Consider the following 16,492-nt stretch of genomic DNA (forward strand, 5'->3'; position numbering starts at 1 on the left):
AGGCAAAGGGCAAAATAGTGCCCCCTCCCCTTCCCACGTACAGAATTCAACAGGACTGGAGACGAATCTCAGTTCATCAACACTCGTAATGGCTGTGTGTGTTGGCTCTTTCTGCATCCAGAATCTCTCCTTCACTGTCAGCTGTACTCATTATTCACCACCACCCTGAAGTCCCTTCATTAGTCCCCCAGAACTTAGCCTGGATCAGAGTATGTCTTATGTAATAATTGTTTAATTTTATAAAAACCAAACAAAGATTTCCATATATGCATGTATCTGCAAAATATAAAACCACTGAACCTTTTCATTTTAATACATAGATCTCTTTAAAATAAAGCCCACTATTCATTAGATGAATTGGGAGAAACAGCAGAGGAGGAGAAGAACTGGAAAGCACTTTGCACAATGAAAATAGCCCTAATATGATTATTTAAGAAAAATCACAATAATGATGGATAAGGAGAGAGACATTCATCACATATGGCTGCTATACCTGGTTAATGCTTTATAGGCCATATGGAGGTTCCACCACCCCACCCTAACCAGGCACCAGGGCCTGAATCAGAGATTTCGGCATGCACCAGGAAGTTGTGCTGCTGTGCTTAAGAATACACACATCCATTCCCCCCAGCGACATGGTTAGTGCTCCTCCAGTCCTGCTGGCTCTAATTTTTGTGTGGGGAAGAGGGACACTGGACTCAATCTATTCACCACCACCTCTGCCTCCTCTCCAACCCGCCTCTCCAAGGATCAGCATAGATAGAGCTGGCAAATTGGCAATGTGTTCAGCTGTACACTCTTCTGCAGGCTGGATCAGATCATTTCACTCCCGTAAGGGAGATCAATGAACAGCAACCTCTTTCCACTCACAGATTGAAGTCTTTAATGAGCCAAAGAGCTTTGAGATTGAGATGAGGGACAGTAATAACACTCGGAATTGTTGATTACCATTTTGAGTACTGATTTGCAACTGTCCCAAATCCCACAATTTATTTTGTGTGTTTTCAGCTTGGGAAAAGGTGGCATAGATTATATAGTGCAGTCCAGTGAAGCAGCCGGCTGTTGCAGAGTTAAGCGCTCTCTCTTGTGTTTGCTAAGTTGCATAGCGTTAAGAGTTTTGGAAGGAGGTAGGCTGTATACTGAGGCCCTTCTAACCCCTGGACCCAGCAAGTATTGAAATCTAATAAAGGATTCTCATTCCTGGAAAAGCTAGGCTAGCTTCCTGGTGAGGTGACAGACTAGGTCCTGGGCTACCGATGGAACAGAAGTGGCTCAGCACCAGAGGGCAAATGGGTGGGTCTCCTCCCTCCACTGGCTGGAAGTCAGTGAGATGAGGATCAGAGTTGAGAGTGAAGTTATGTGAGTTAGAAGATGGAAGCAAGGCAGCAGGCTGGCAAGGCAGAGGGTCAGAGTGATGCCTGATTTCTCTTGCAATCCAAGGCTGCGGCTATGGGAGAAGCAAGACCCTTTTGGGGTGTTGATGCTGTGAACCCCTCCATCATAGACTTGGGTTGTATAGAAGTGTAAATCAACTATACAGTGGTACCTTGGGTTACATATGCTTCAGGTTACATACGCTTCAGGTTACAGACTCCGCTAACCCAGAAATAGTACCTCGGGTTAAGAACTTTGCTTCAGGATGAGAACAGAAATCGCGCGGCGATGGCGCGGCAGCAGCAGGAGGCCCCATTAGCTAAAGTGGTGCTTCAGGTTAAGAACAGTTTCAGGTTAAGAACGGACTTCCAGAACGAATTAAATACTTAACCCGAGGTACCACTGTATATCATAAATGCACCATAGCCTCCGCTGTGCCACACTCCAAGGAAACCGAACCCTGGGTAAGTGTCACAGGGAGATTAGAGTGGTGTACAACAACATAATGGAAAGACTTTTAGGCTTGAGCAGGGAGCAAACCGTTGTTGGAAACCGGAAAAATGAACTCTACCCTCCTAACCCATCCCCGTCCCGTCCCCAGTTTCAATGGACTTGTGCTGCAGTAGATACAATGAACCATTATTATTATTATTATTAGTGTATTTTCATGACATCTTTTAGAGATCTGGTTGCTGGTTCTGGCCCCATAAAATACCTCTTTTTAAACATTTAAAAACAGAAAATCCATAACCCCAAAGGTGACACTTCTCACAGATTTTGTGTGACAGAAAGAGTCAATGAATATGCTAATTCCAGAAGACAAGAATTGGATTGTCATTGTTTGAGGAGACATAGCTAAATTACTTTACCCCTCTCCTATTTGTAAAAGCTGGTCTAAAAGCAAGAGGTTTTGATCTCTTACTCTAAAAACCACATTCCATGCATGGTTCAGACAGCCAACCTGGCTTTTACAGAGAAGGTGGCCTCTAGATGGCAGTAAAGTCACACTGCTGTAAAATCCCCTCTCCTGCCCTACAGGCACTGTGACCCAAGTTATGTCTCTTTCCAGGTCTTGAAGCTTGTTGTACAGTTACGAACTCCTCTCTGAAACCCGGGACAGCTGGTGTCAGTCCAGCTAGCAAATACAAGGTCAAGTGGCCTGACTCTGTGTATAGAAGCTTCTGGTGTTCATATGTATCCTAAAAATGAGATTTAACCAGTGCAGAACAGTGCTAGCATCATCTGTATCTTACCATCTTTCTGTTAATGTGAGCATTAATGGCATATTTCTTATTCCACCCCCTTGCAAAATAATGACATATTGCTAACCTATTCATTTTGGGACCTACTAGAATCCAAATATCTTCAGGGGATGTCATATGCTGGTGATTTTCATCATGTTTTGTATTTATATCCTTGTAGGGTTTTGGAGTGGATAGTATTTAGCATTCACATTTGGTTTGATTGTTTTCAGAACAGCACTCCTATCAAAAGCAGATCTAGGAGAGCACAACCGGTTTGATGGTGCCAGAGGTGGGGAGCGGGCGGATCCTGACCGCTTAAATTTGAGACACCAAGATCCGCCCCTGTTCCCATTTACTGTAAATCAGCTCATGTTGATTCCCTATAGCAGTGGTTTTCAACCAGTGTGCCATGGCACCCTGGGGTGCCTTGAATGATGGTCAGGGGTGCCACAGGCAACACTGGCCTCTGCCCCTCTTTCCTTCCTTCCCTCCCTCCTCTGATGCCCTCTTGCGTCTCTGCCTCCCAAAGGCTTGCACAGCTGTTTGTTGCAGCAGCCCAGGCTATAAGCTCCACAGGCAAATGTTGCCTCTGGGAGTGGGGGCAGCTCAGAGACCAGGGACAGCAGCAGCAGTTGCCCAGAGGACTCCCATGGGGAGAGGAGAGGAGGCTGAGGGAACACTCCACAAGGGAGGGTGTTTGAACAAGGATGAGAGGCTGCCAGCTCTGCAGGCAAGGGGTGAGATAACTGGGCTCCTGAGCCCCACAGGGGAACCGCAGAAAGAATGTAGTTGGTCAAGGAAGCCGTGGACTCAAAAAGGTTGAAAACCTCTGCCCTATAGCATTTGAAACCCTGCCTCCCACCATTCAGTCTTAGTCAGATGTAATATGTATATGCATAGTCTTCTATTGCTCCATTGAAGCGTCTGGTAAAAATGATAGAATGGCAGTGGGCTGAGACTGTTTAAAGTAACACCGAAGGTGAACTATATAAAACCTACTGCATTCCCCATATCTACTAAATTGGTTCACCTGTAAAAAGAAACCATTAAGACATTTGGCACAAATGGTACTTAAACAATAAATATATGTCAGCTGCTAATAATGAGGATGCGATAAATATGGTCACTAGTATCTCATGAAGAAGGCTTGTGCATGTTTACTTAGAAGTAAGACCCAATCAGTTCAGTGAGCCAAACTCTCAAGAAAATGTGGATAGGATTGTAGCCTTAAAATCATAACTGAGAGCCCAAGAATACATTTTGAAAATAACAAGAACCCCTCAGTTCCAACTAAGGTCAGGTCCTGCTGGTTTTGCAAATCCGATTTCCTCCGACATTGGGAAGAACAGAGTTCAAGGGCGATGGCTGCAGAAATGGAAAGCAACCAAGGTTACCTATCACACACCCCTTGAACATTTTATATCAAGCCCTTTTGCAAGGGCAGTGTCATGATTTTCCTACACCAAAACCTCCAAGACGACAGAAAGAGGCACAAACACGAGAATGAAATGACAGACATTTCATTCTAGCAACTTTTAAGATCCAAGAGGGAGAGTGGAATCAAAAGCTCTGCTTACAAGATGAAAGCAAGGAAGGCTTCATTATGAAGCTAAATGGCCAACACTCCAAACCAGCGTTGAAGCTATAATATTTATGCAAAAAAAGGTAAATAAAATAAAATCTCCTTATTTGTAGCAAAGCCTACTTTGCTGCGCTCATATAGTTTTCCTCAACAGGACAAGAAAGACTTAACAGTTTAATATCTGTTCCAACATTACCCCACTATTCTCTGACGATCCCTGTTGCTGCTCACCAGGAACATATAGGGAACATGATTAATTATTATCATTAAAAAGTGCTTCAATACATCTAAGAGGAGATGCTCTTTAAGCTTAGCCATGGTGTGACAGAATTGCCGGAGAGGAGAGTCTCCCCAAATGGGGGATTGCCTTTTACAAATGACCGTTCCGGAAATCAACATGTCTTAGTCTGGAGGCAGATGCTGATTTTCAAAGGAAGAAAGTGATTTTCAAAGGAAGAAAGTGATTTGATAAAGTGTTTCCCTTCTGCTACCATCACATCTGGATAAACAGGGTCTGTTGGTTTTTGAAATAACACAGAAAATCTCCTTCAATTCTCAGCCCTCGCTCTTTTTTGGGGGGGGGGTCTGTTTCCAGTCTGCAATGTGTGTGTTTACTCTGATTTTCCCCACATTTTTTTTTTTTTTTTAAATTCCCCCAATCCAAGTTTGAATAACAGTTTGGCAACATGCAGAAGGATGAGCTGGGAAACAGCACAAACTGGAGCAAGAAGCCAAATGTGCACGGATATGCCCTTCGCTTTCTGCATTGTCGTTGCCAACAGGTTTCTCTCTCCAGGAAACCATCTCACCACCAGGGTGTGCTGTGAGCAGGAGGCAAGGCAGCCCTTCGGTTCAAAGGAGGACAGACTGGGAAGCAAAGGTTTCCAACTGAGGCAGACAAGGAAGGAAATAGCACAGGTGCAAACAGCAGGCAGTGAAGGGGAAGCAGGTCCCTGTCAACCCTTGTTTGGCCATTTTCTCAATAATTCACAGGGTTAAAAAAGCAAAATCATCAGCAGCAGCAGCCAGCATGGTAGAGTGGCAGCAATCACCTGACCTCTGGGTAGCTGAGTTGCTTCTGCTTACCTGGAAGGCGAGGGGTGAGGCAGCGAGGAGGTCAGTGCAGTGCAAACACACCAGGAGTACCGGTCTGCCTCTGCATTTGCACCATGGTGACCTCCCCACTGCCTTGCCCCCTCCACCCATAGTAGCAACTCAGTTGCCTGGAGGTCAAGTGAGCACCGCCACTCCACCATGCCTTCCTCTACTGACCATTAATTTGAACTCTGTACCGAAACTCTTCCTAATTCATTATTTGTGGGGCTGTCTTGAGGCTCCATTGCCAGATTTCAATCTAAGGACCGTAGACTCTTAGGGAGGCATCCAGGGCAGATCTGACTCCCTCTCACCCCAATCCATTCCAGCTGTGGGTTATCTGCCTTGCGTCCTCCTCTGCTCTTTCCAGTCAAAGGACCTTACCAGAGAATTTACAGCTATCCCTAGTGCGCAAGGGCTGTGCTTCCTCCTTCCTTCCAGCACTGTGACCAAATCATGGACTGTGGAGCCCTAAAGGTAGCTGCAATGGGGAGATCTCCTTGTTTGACTCTCCCATTTGGTTGCCTAAGGCCCAGTTCCAGCCTGAGCCTGGCTGGGCTGAATGGAGAGATTGAACCCAGCGACATGAGATCCATTCCTCAAATCGCTAGATCTCCAGACTCCCAGGCACGGCACAATGTAATCAGCCCATATACTGAGGAACTAGTGCACCTCCAAAATCCATGTTGCCTTTCCTAATTTTAGTCGCATTTGCATTCATGGAAGCAGGGCAGGTTTAGGATGTTCTGTTTTCTCCTGACATCATGCAGAGGGGCCTCAAGTCCATAGGGGTGATCCAGAGTCACTGGAGATGGGTCGACTCGGTTCCCAAGGGTAGCGGGCTCCATCACTCCAGGAATTTGTGAATGTCCCCATTGAGCTGGTACCGGGGCCCCATGGCAGGTTCGCTGAGGAGCGGGCAATGAGCCGGGCCGCACTGGCAAGTGTGGATCATCATGACGTTCTTGGAGAAGGAGCTCCCATCCGGGCAATGGAAGGGCACGCTCAGGGTGCGAGTGCGCAGAGGGACACAGCAGCGGCCATCCAAGCAGGACCCGCAGTAGCTGGGCTGGTAACGGCGTGGGCTCTTGCAGGCGGCGTAGCTAAACCTCACCGGCTCACGCACTTTGTGTGTCCGCAAGCACTTCTTGCCCTTCTGAAAAGAGGAGAGGAAAGTATTTGCACTGTGTGCAAAAGAATACGGCCCAGGAAAGCTGTATGCACACAAAGCATACAGCTGGAGAACCCAGAGTCATGGAATAGACTAATATAATTGTAGAGTTGGAAGGGAATATGGGACAGTTGCAGGAATATGCAGCTGTCGCATATGGGGGATCAAACCTGCAACCCTGGCATTATCAGCACCCCGCTGTAACCAGCTGAGCTATTCTTTCTAGTAAACAAGCATACACACCTCTTAGCCCCACAGGCACCATTCCTGTAATGTAAGCCTGGAGCAGAACATCTCATCATCTTGGGCCCTAATCCCTCCTGTTAGGCTCTCCCATTCTCCAAAACTTGCCATTTTGAACGGTTGGGAGTGCAGGCAGACTCAGCTCTCGTGTCCCAGATGCTGGGCTTCTGTGGTAAGCAGTGCCCTCCCCTATTCCCTGCTCGCCCTCTTCCCGCCTTCCCAACCCTCACCTTTAGTTTGGAAAAATCAGGTTTCCCGCAAGGCCTGATCTGACACAGCCGGGTCTCTTTGATCAGTTTGCACTTTGGGTTGTCGCTGGTGACGCGGGTGGAGATGCCGAAGCCGCAGCTCTTGGAGCATGGTGACCAGTCCGTAGTCTGAGCCAAGCACTTGTGCTGTTGCTTTGCCATGTGGCTTTGGAAGAATGGCCTCCATGCTGGGGAAGAGAAGGGAATTCCAGTTACTGCACTGTTATTCTGAACCCAAAGGGAACGGTGAGCGATGTACTGCCAGCAGCTACACCCACTGGCCAAGCATAAAATAAGATTGAAAGGGATTAAGTTCCTTAAGAGATGTGGAATACGTCTGTTCTGTTCTCTGGATGTTACCAGACTACAATTCCAATCATCCCCAGCTACTGGCCATGCTGGCTGGGAATGATGGGAGTTGGAGTCCAGCAGCACCTGGGGAGCCACAGGTTCCCTGTATCTTCCACAAACGGAAGGCAGGCATTGATGGACAACAGCAGAAGGCAATTGTCTCCTTGTCCTGTAGATGAGCTTCCCAAAGGCATCTAGCTGGCCATCATGCTGAGTCAAGATGACTCAGCAGGATTCTTCGTAAGCCTCCATGGCAGCCACACCATTCAAAATGGCAACTACAGAAAGAGGCAAGGCCACATGTTGGGTAGGAAACATGGGAAATGAGTTTGTAGGGGGGAAATGGAGGGAAGAGGGTGTGGAGGCTGTTCGGGACTCTGGCAACTGAGAACCCATCAACTCCATTTAGACTAAACTGGCCTCTGTAGAATAAATTCCCAGTAGGTGCAAACTCTTGTCTTCTGGGAAGGAAATGCCTGCACTCCTCTTTTGCCATGAAACCACAAAACAAAATATGCAGGAGTAGTGGCATCCTGACCAACCATCACTTGGGAGCAAGAGTGATACAGGAGATTGTGTGAACGATCCTTCTCAGACAGATTTAATGCTTTTCGGTCCCTCTCTTATGCAGCCACTGCCATGCTTAGCCGAAATAGCAACTGGGAACCAAAGCAAATGCAAGTGAAGGATCACATTTCCTGCCCCACGGGAGCATCAGATATAGATCCTGAAAGGGCAAAGGCTGACTCCCACTCTTACCCCTATTTATGTTCTGTGTCTCCACCCTGTTTAGATGCCGCTTCCACGCAACACGGTGCCAGCTTTCCATTTCCCACCCTTGGAGCAAAACGGTTATAATCTTGGCCGGCTGCATCTTATGCACTTCTTCTCAAGGCGCAACCTTTCCCTCAGTGCCTTGGTGCCCAGACCGCATGAGGCCCAAGTAGTAGGAAGTGAAGACACCAAGATACTTGGAGGCAGGAGGAAATTTCAGGATTCCAACTAGAGTTAGTAGCAAAGCCACTAGATTGCTGTCAACAGAGAAGGTAGCTACATCGCCACTAGCCTGTGTGAGAAACGGACCTAGAAATTGATAGTGCAAGGAGGTTTCATGGGTGAGATGGTGTCCCAAAGCAGTTTAAGGAGCAGCTTGTCATCAAAGAGCAATGCCACACAGTAAGCTGATGACTTAAGCCTTGCAATGCGGCCTGCTAATAAACATCCTGGTATGACATCCTACAGTACATCATCCTACAAGGGAATGCCTCTGACAGACGCAGTCTCCCTAGCAATGGCTGGAAGCTTCATCTTACTTTGCTCCTCCATTTCCCATGGGGCAGATGCAACACACTGCTGCACAGCTCATAAAGCAGGTATTTTTAGTCCAAGAGTGCCTATCGTTCTAAGCTGGGGAGGTGGAGAATCCCTACAGCCATATATCACCTCATAACTACCTATATTCAGGTCCCCAAAGCAATTGTTTAAATTGTGATGCACACCAAATTTAGCAAGAACCACAAATATAGTGCCCAAGACTATCCCCACGCAGACTCTCTATTCCTATGCAAGCATTAGAGTGACTTAATACGATGGAAAACATCCAGTATAAAGGGATGCCTTCCATTCTAAGGATTTCCAAAGGAGCAGCCATGTTAGTCTGTCGTTGCAAAAGAAACCCTTCCAGGTGGACTCCAGTCTCGTCAGGCATTAGCAGGAAGACCGCATTCCCATCTGGACAACCTTCAAGCGTTCACAAGTCAGGGGTGGGTGGGGCACGAGGCAAAGGGAGCCGAGCAATCACTGCAAAATTTAATTCAGAGAGTACACTAGTTTCTAGACTTGCTCACACGCTCCTCACGGTCCACACATGCAAGCTTGAGGCATTTTCAGAGACACACACCAGCCTGCCAAGAAGACTCAGGAAGCGTGCAAAGCCAGGCTAGCAAAGCAGTGGTGTCGCCTGGGGATAGGGGGTGCGCTCGGTGAGAGGGTGTGGCCTAGGGGAAGTCCCAAGGGAGTGGGGGCGGGACTTATTCAGCCCTAGGGCCTGAGCCTCCCCATCCCTGCTGTAGTCCATGAAAGCTTATGCCACAATAGGCCTGTTAGGTCTTTAAGGTGCCACAAGCCTTTCGGTATAAATACAGGCAGAAGCTGAATAACATTCCTGCTCCTCCAGTCAAAACAGCTCTGACTGCACCCCTCAGCCCTCACCTGGTAGGTTTTTCCAGTGTCCGCCTTTGCCCACGTAGATGAGCTCGTTGTCACTGGAGTCACCATTGGCGTTGTACTCAAAGGTGACCCCTCCGTACTTCTTGGGTCCTTTGCTGCACACAAACTTCTTGCAGCACTGGCCGGGCACCTTCAGGAGTTTGGGGCTGGGGCAGCCCAGGGAGGCCAGGGGCAGCTCTAGCGGGCAGAGCGGCTGGCAACCCACAGCCCCGTCGATGCAAGTGCACTGGTGTTTACAGCTGGGCTGGAAATTCTCCCCGTTCTGGTAGATGCGGCCGTTGTATTCGCAGGTCCGGCCTTCTTGCTTTGCTGAGGAGGTAGAAAGGTATGCGTTATTCAGTTTCAGAAGTTGGATTAAAAATGAAAAAGTGATGCTGACTGTAAGGTCCCTGTACGAGAGGACCCAGCTGCTACAGGCATCTGGATCGGTTTCAAGAAGTCATCATGGAATTGCACGGGGACAACAGTTTCAGAGATCGTTTGAAATAAGTGCCAAAGGGTAAATGGTCCCTGACATTCATCCCAGCAACACAAAATCTTCCATTCACCTAAACTGGTGTCTAGTTAGGGATTGGCATTCATGGTTACCACAGATCAATGATGGAAGACCAGATAATTTTAAAAAATAGCCAAGAGGTGATAGGGTGGGGGAGAACTCTGAGATCACTTCCTGCTTCCCTCTACTCATCCGCAACTTCAGGCCAACCTGGGAGTGACCTACATAACAGCAAGCCTCATCCCTAGAGTCTGTGGATGTGAAAAGCAGAGCAGGAGTTAACCTGCCAGCGTCGTAAGTAAGAGAAATACACTCCTCTGCAGAACTAGGTTTTGAGGGGCCACGTCAACAAGAAGAGAGTGTTTGGAGCTTTAAATAGCCATGTGAAAACAGGATGCGAAGAGCTCACATGGACCGAGATCGGGTTGCAAAGGCCTGAGCCACGCCTGGAGAGCCTCCTGCTACATGCAGTGTGCTTCCCCCTGGCCCACAGAGATGTGCCCTTCACCTTACTCCCCTGCAACTATTTAGACAACTTTTCACTTGCTCCTTGCTCTCTTCTTAGCATGTGTGCTCCTGAACGAAGATCTTACTTCTCATACTTTCCAGCAAGGGGCAGTGCTCAGACATACAGGGAAACGGGTGGTCCCAGACACAACCGTGACCCTGGTAAATGTACAGAATTGAAGTAGTCTCGAGGAAGGAGTGGGGAAAGCATGCTTTCTCATGGGAACAGTGTTGCCCTCCAGCATCACCTCCCAGCTCAGAGAGAGAGAGAGGTAACATGTAGCTTGCATACGTGGAGCCACAAGATGAACGCTAATACAGATCTACTAGGACCTTCAATGTTTCCGAAAGCAAGTGTCCTCTTGTGTGAGCACCATAAACCTGCTACCTAAAGGTAAAGGGACCCCTGACCATTAGGTCCAGTCATGATCGACTCTGGGGTTGCGGCGCTCATCTCGCTTTATTGGCCGAGAGAGCCGGCATACAGCTTCCGGGTCATGTGGCCAGCATGACTGAGCCACTTCTGGTGAACCAGAGCAGCGCATGGAAACGCCGTTTACCTTCCTGCCAGAGTGGTACCTATTTAGCTACTTGCACTATGACGTGCTTTCAAACTGCTAGGTTGGCAGGTGCAGGGACCGAGCAACGGGAACTCACCCCGTCGCGGGGATTCGAACTGCCGACCTTCTGATCGGCAAGTCTTGGCTCTGTGGTTTAACCCACAGCGCCACCTGCGTCCCAACCTGCTACCTAGAAGGGAGCAAAATACCTGGTGTAGAAACTGCCAAGGAACTCCCCTCCTCCTAGTCTGCAAACCTGGTTTTCTATCCTACTGGGAAAGAAAGAGTGAGTGGCTGGCTGACCCGGGGAAAAAAAGCTCACCACATCCATGAGAGAAGATAGAGGAGGGGAGCAACAGAGGTTCACCCTCCACCAAGCGGAGCCACAACTCAAGCGTTTCATCGTTGCCCAGCTGCCCTCAGATATCTCTTTCACCCCTTATGTGTTTGTAAGGCCACATCAGGCATCTCCAATCTGGCAGATGTTCCAGACTACAGCTGGTGCTGATGGGAGCTGTGCTTCAAAACATCTGGAGGGCACTAGCTTGGTGAAGGCTGGATTACAAAGTCACTTCTCTCCAACTCCTGAGCTCATGCCATTTTAAAGCAAGCACAGAGAGAGGGAGGATAAAAAACAGTCATAGGAACAAACAAGCATGAAAAAGCTGCACAAATATTTTGCTTGGGGCAACTCTCGCCTTACTTAGGTGACCGGCAACAGAAGTTGCCCCAAGCAAATTTTCCAAGAAGCACTGAAGGAAACCCTTGATCAAGAGACTGGCTTTCTCAAAATGCTTCAGGAACAAAAATATTTGCGCAACTGTCTCTCCACACACACTCCTGTCCAATGTTTTGTGCCTCTTCACACACAATTTCCATTAACCTTTCTATCGTCATGGCAATGCCACGATGGATTCCACAACTACATCTGTCACTAGAGGGAGGTTGGATAAGAGACAACGTATTTTGCTACATCTGCAAATTACCTTCACCAGCCCTCACGGTGGCTCTGCCCAACCCTTCTGGACTTTGATCCTCTTAAAAGAAAACACACCTGGGACACGGGGACCAGTCATCCCTGATATGATTGCCAAAGGAGAATATTTACATCAACAGGAAATCCTTTCCTAGTCTAGCCCCAACAGAGAACGTGCCTGACTAGGCTGGAGGAGAAGCCCTTGCTCCTTCCTCCTTCATTAAATTATGTGCCAGTTTGTGATTAGGTGCCAGTTTAGTACATAACATGCCACTGCCCAAGATAGTTGGTTGCTGGTCAACACCCAGCACACTGGGTACAAAATCAACTTAAAATCGCAGTAATGATTTCAAAGCACTTTCTTGCAGAGTTCACATAAAATACAAAAAAAGAAAAAGGTAACCAGCAAGCACAAAAACACTCAATTGAAATTATCATCATGACCATCAACAGGATTAAGTATCAGGAAGCATGGTTTATTTTGTATTTATTTAAAGCATGCACTCTGTTCAGTGATGGAAATAAGTTGATTCATTCATTCAAATCATTTACAAACCAGATAGAAACTTAAAATTAAAAATATCTATTTAGTAGTAGTAGCAGCAGCAGCATCATACTGTGTTTCATTCACAGTGCAAGTTAGGTTTACAAAACGATTTCAAAAGTTATCATTTTACGATCATTTTACGATCAACCATGACTCCAGCCAGCCCCACAAACAAACAGCTATAGAAAGGTCGAAGCCCTCCTCCGCCCCGTCCTTTCGCCTCTCTTACCCCAACAGATGCCCCGATTCGCCAAGGGGTCGGCCCCAAAATTGCACTCCAGGCCCTTGTGGGGATCGCAGGGCGAGAGCTGGTCGCAGTCCTCGTTGAGCTGCCGGGCGCACACTTGGCAGCAGCCGCAGTCGTCCAGCACCAAGCTGATTCCGGGGGGGCAGCGAGGCGGGCCGCCGGGGGGGCATCGGCACGTGGCAGGGCAGCGGGAGGCCACCTGCAACGAGAGAGGAATTCTGGAACTGGAAGGGACCACCAGAATCATCTAGTCCAACCCCCTGCGATGCAGGGATCCTTTTTTCCCAGCAGGGGGCTCAAATCCATGACCCTGAGATGAAAAGTCTACTGCTCTATCGACTGAACTACCCCAGGGAGGTAGGAAAGGCGGAAGCTGGCCGAGAGGAGCACTCCGCAGGCAAGTTGGGGCGCTGAAGCTCCGGATCAGGACCCTCCTCCTCTCTTACAGCTTGCGGCGCTTGTGGGATCTTTGGGGACGCGCGGATCTTAACCTTCGCCTGGCCGCCTGCTATGTATTTATTTTAAAGGCCACACCAAAATAGTTTCCTAGATGGCGCTACATGCCACGGAGTCCCGGCATTCTCGGCCTCCCCTACCAACGTGCCCGTCCCCTCCATCCCAAATAAATCTCCGCAATAAAATCCCTGCCACCACCATCAAAGCAGCCCCGCCACAGAGGCACCGGGGCTAAAGCGGCGGCGGAGTTGCAGCTCCCAGGAGTCCACAGGGGCGGAAATTAAAAACTCACCTTAATGCTCGGTAAGGTTCTATTCCTGAGCGCGTCCACTCTGGACAGGCTCGCCAGATTTAAGCATTAGAAAGTCTCTCACACACCGGCCCGATTCCGCACCGCTTCGAGGCACAGAACCCGGGGATCAACTCCTATCCCCACCGCAACCGGCCGGGACGCGTGTGAATAAATGCGGCTCCGCGAGTGCAGGCACGTTGGTGAGCACGGGATCCACCGGGAGAGCCAGCAGAGGGGATCGGGGGCCAACAAGGAACTGGAATCCAGAGTTTAGCGAGAGCTCGCTAGCATTTGATGAAACACCCCCTCCCCAAGTGATTCTCGCTGCCTGGTGCTTGGTCACCCCTGCCTGTTGTCATCGTCAACAACGTTGCGCGCACATTTCACTTGCCTGAGCGGAAGAGAAAGAGGTGGCTAAGCAAGAGCTACTCACCAGGGAGATACACAGCAGGAAAGCAGCGCTAAACAGGACAGCCTGCCTCATTGCTGTCGGGTGGGAGGAGACGCCGGAAAAGGAGCACAAATACCAAAGGAGATGAAATAAAATAAAATAAAATAAAACGACTCGAAAAACTAACTCTCGGGCGATCCGGAGGAGACAGCCAGTGGATCGCAGAGCAGCTGCAAAATTGTCCCCAGGATCCTTCGGCTCTGTAAGCTCTCCGCACACCCCTTTTTGCGCAACTTTCAGTACCTACAAAGCAACTACGTTGTTTCTGTATTTATATTTCCCCGGGGCCCCTCCCACCTACCGGGCTGGGAGCCAATAGGAACCTCCTCGCCGGCCAATAGCAACGGTGGCGCACTTCCAAACATTCCAGGGGAGGGGCTTTGGAAAGGTGGGAGGGGCTGAATGAATAGAGTCATTCATAAAATTAGAAGGCTAGTGCATTCCGAGGCGATGCGCGCGTAGTCTCGCGCGGGCCAGGGTGTTCCGCTAAGCAGAGTAGCGCTTTTATGGAGACTGCTGAATAAGGCTCCTGCTCCCATAGGGCACATCAGTGCACAGGCATACCAGTATGAGGAGCAGCCGCGGCCACAGTCATTCCTGACATGCAAAAAAACAAATTAGAGCGAAGGAAAAAATCACGGGCGAAGGAAAATAAGCAGAAGGAAGCCAGCGTTTGCTCGGCCAGCGCCAGCCTCTGATCTGACACGAGGGCAGATCAAAGGCCCACGAAACCAGAGAGAGACAAACGGGTGGGGTCTTTCTGGGGGACCAGAATGTGGCTAAGCGCGTGATCCATTTACTTGGGAGTTAGCGCCTTTGAAATCAACGAGAGTTCGGAGTGCGCACACACAATATTCACCCTGCAATTGTAAAATCATTAAATTGTACCAAAGTGGCATCAGAGGGAGCAACAAGCACCACCTGATAAGGGCTGAGGAAGATAAAGTGGGGGGGGGGATGTATCCTCTCCTCAGCCCCTTGGAGGAGGGATGGGATATGTACCTAATCGAACATCTTTGCAATAGTGTAAGTTAAATTTCATCCTTTATCACATTTTATAATTGGGGCACCATGTCCTGGTTTGCCTTTTTAAACAAAAGTACCGAAGATCTGCAATAGGGTTTTGAGAATGAATGATTTACCTTGAAATATCAAACTGATTCTGATATTGCATGGGGCTAAATCTGCTTTCAAGTAAATTACATTCATTCTACTGAAACAGAGGCAAAACTGACATCATTGAGCCTGGCTATATTGGAGCTAATAAGAGATTGGTGATTTCCACTTACCATTAACCAACAGTGCCTCGCAGACATTAATGGGGCCAAAGTTTGGGCAAATCAGCCATCCTTGTAAATAATATGATAGGATCCCCACTACCTCCAATGTTGAGGGTCCAGCCATCATTTTTTCATGGTAGATCTTCATACTATTGTTGTTGATAGATTTGAAGTAAGCCTTCTCCACTTACATGGAAGGTGTTGTGAGTTCACTAGAGCAGTTTCCCAAAGGAAACAAGTAAAAGCAATAAATTCACCTCCCCCACTACAATCTGTTAGATTTATTGGCCACATACTGTGGCTGCCAGGCTGATAACTATTCACACAGCCCTGACTGTTATTCCGTGCACCAAATACAGGGTATTCCACCCCCAACCACCCCTGCTGACCGATCTTTCCCTTACATACAGGAACCGGTGTCCATTAATATCTCTGCAAAGGGCAGGCTAGAATTAGAAAGACAAAACTGGCTGTTCTGAGGACCCCAGCTGAGCCACACAGGGGCCCCAGTTGGGTGGGTCTGTTATACACCTTCCAGCTAGTTTTAACTTAACTGATGGCAGGGTAAGAATCCTCGGAACACAGAGAGCTCCAACTGTGACAAGTCTGCTAGCTTAAGATGTGGTCTGCACAATGTTCCACCTTCTATTGAGAGTCTGAGGGCATGCTCACACATGTGTGCTCATTACTTACTTACTTTCTTATAACTTGACATTACTTTATTAATGGGACATTTATTTATTTCTTACATTTATATGCCTCCTTCTCCTCCAAGGAGCTTGAGGAAGTGTACATGGTCGTCGTCCCCCCCCCCCCATTTTATCCTCACAACAATTCTGTGGTATAGGATAGGCTGAGAGGCAATGACCACCCCAAGGTCACCCAGTGAGATTGATGGATGAGTTGGAATTCAAACCCAGGTCACCCAGGTTTTCATAGTTCAACACTCTAACCATTACACCACACTGCCAATAGCAGCGTTCTTCAGGTAGCTTACAAAAATAACATAATATGTCAAATTAATAAACACAGAGCAATAAAACAGTATGTGAATTCCAGCATTTAAAAACCAGCAACTTAGAGTAAAACACCATAGAGAAAAACACAGTAACATTAAAAGTTTGGAACAGATCTACAGCTCTG

General features: G+C 48.2%; 1 protein-coding gene across 1 annotated transcript; it reads right to left on the reverse strand.

The window, feature by feature from the left end:
* Positions 1–5,683: 5,683 nt before the first annotated feature.
* On the reverse strand, positions 5,684–14,326 carry LOC128407688 (CCN family member 1-like). Its single transcript, XM_053376379.1, has 5 exons — positions 14,052–14,326; positions 12,853–13,069; positions 9,520–9,846; positions 6,940–7,145; positions 5,684–6,451 (listed from the first exon to the last, which is right to left on the reverse strand). Exons 1-5 carry the CDS (start codon positions 14,100–14,102, stop codon positions 6,143–6,145), a joined length of 1,110 nt encoding a protein of 369 aa, XP_053232354.1. The 5' UTR covers positions 14,103–14,326; the 3' UTR covers positions 5,684–6,142.
* Between the last annotated feature and the right edge of the window lie 2,166 nt (positions 14,327–16,492).

The sequence above is a fragment of the Podarcis raffonei genome, chromosome 2 (assembly GCF_027172205.1).
Source record: "Podarcis raffonei isolate rPodRaf1 chromosome 2, rPodRaf1.pri, whole genome shotgun sequence".
Taxonomy (NCBI): Eukaryota; Metazoa; Chordata; class Lepidosauria; order Squamata; family Lacertidae; genus Podarcis; species Podarcis raffonei.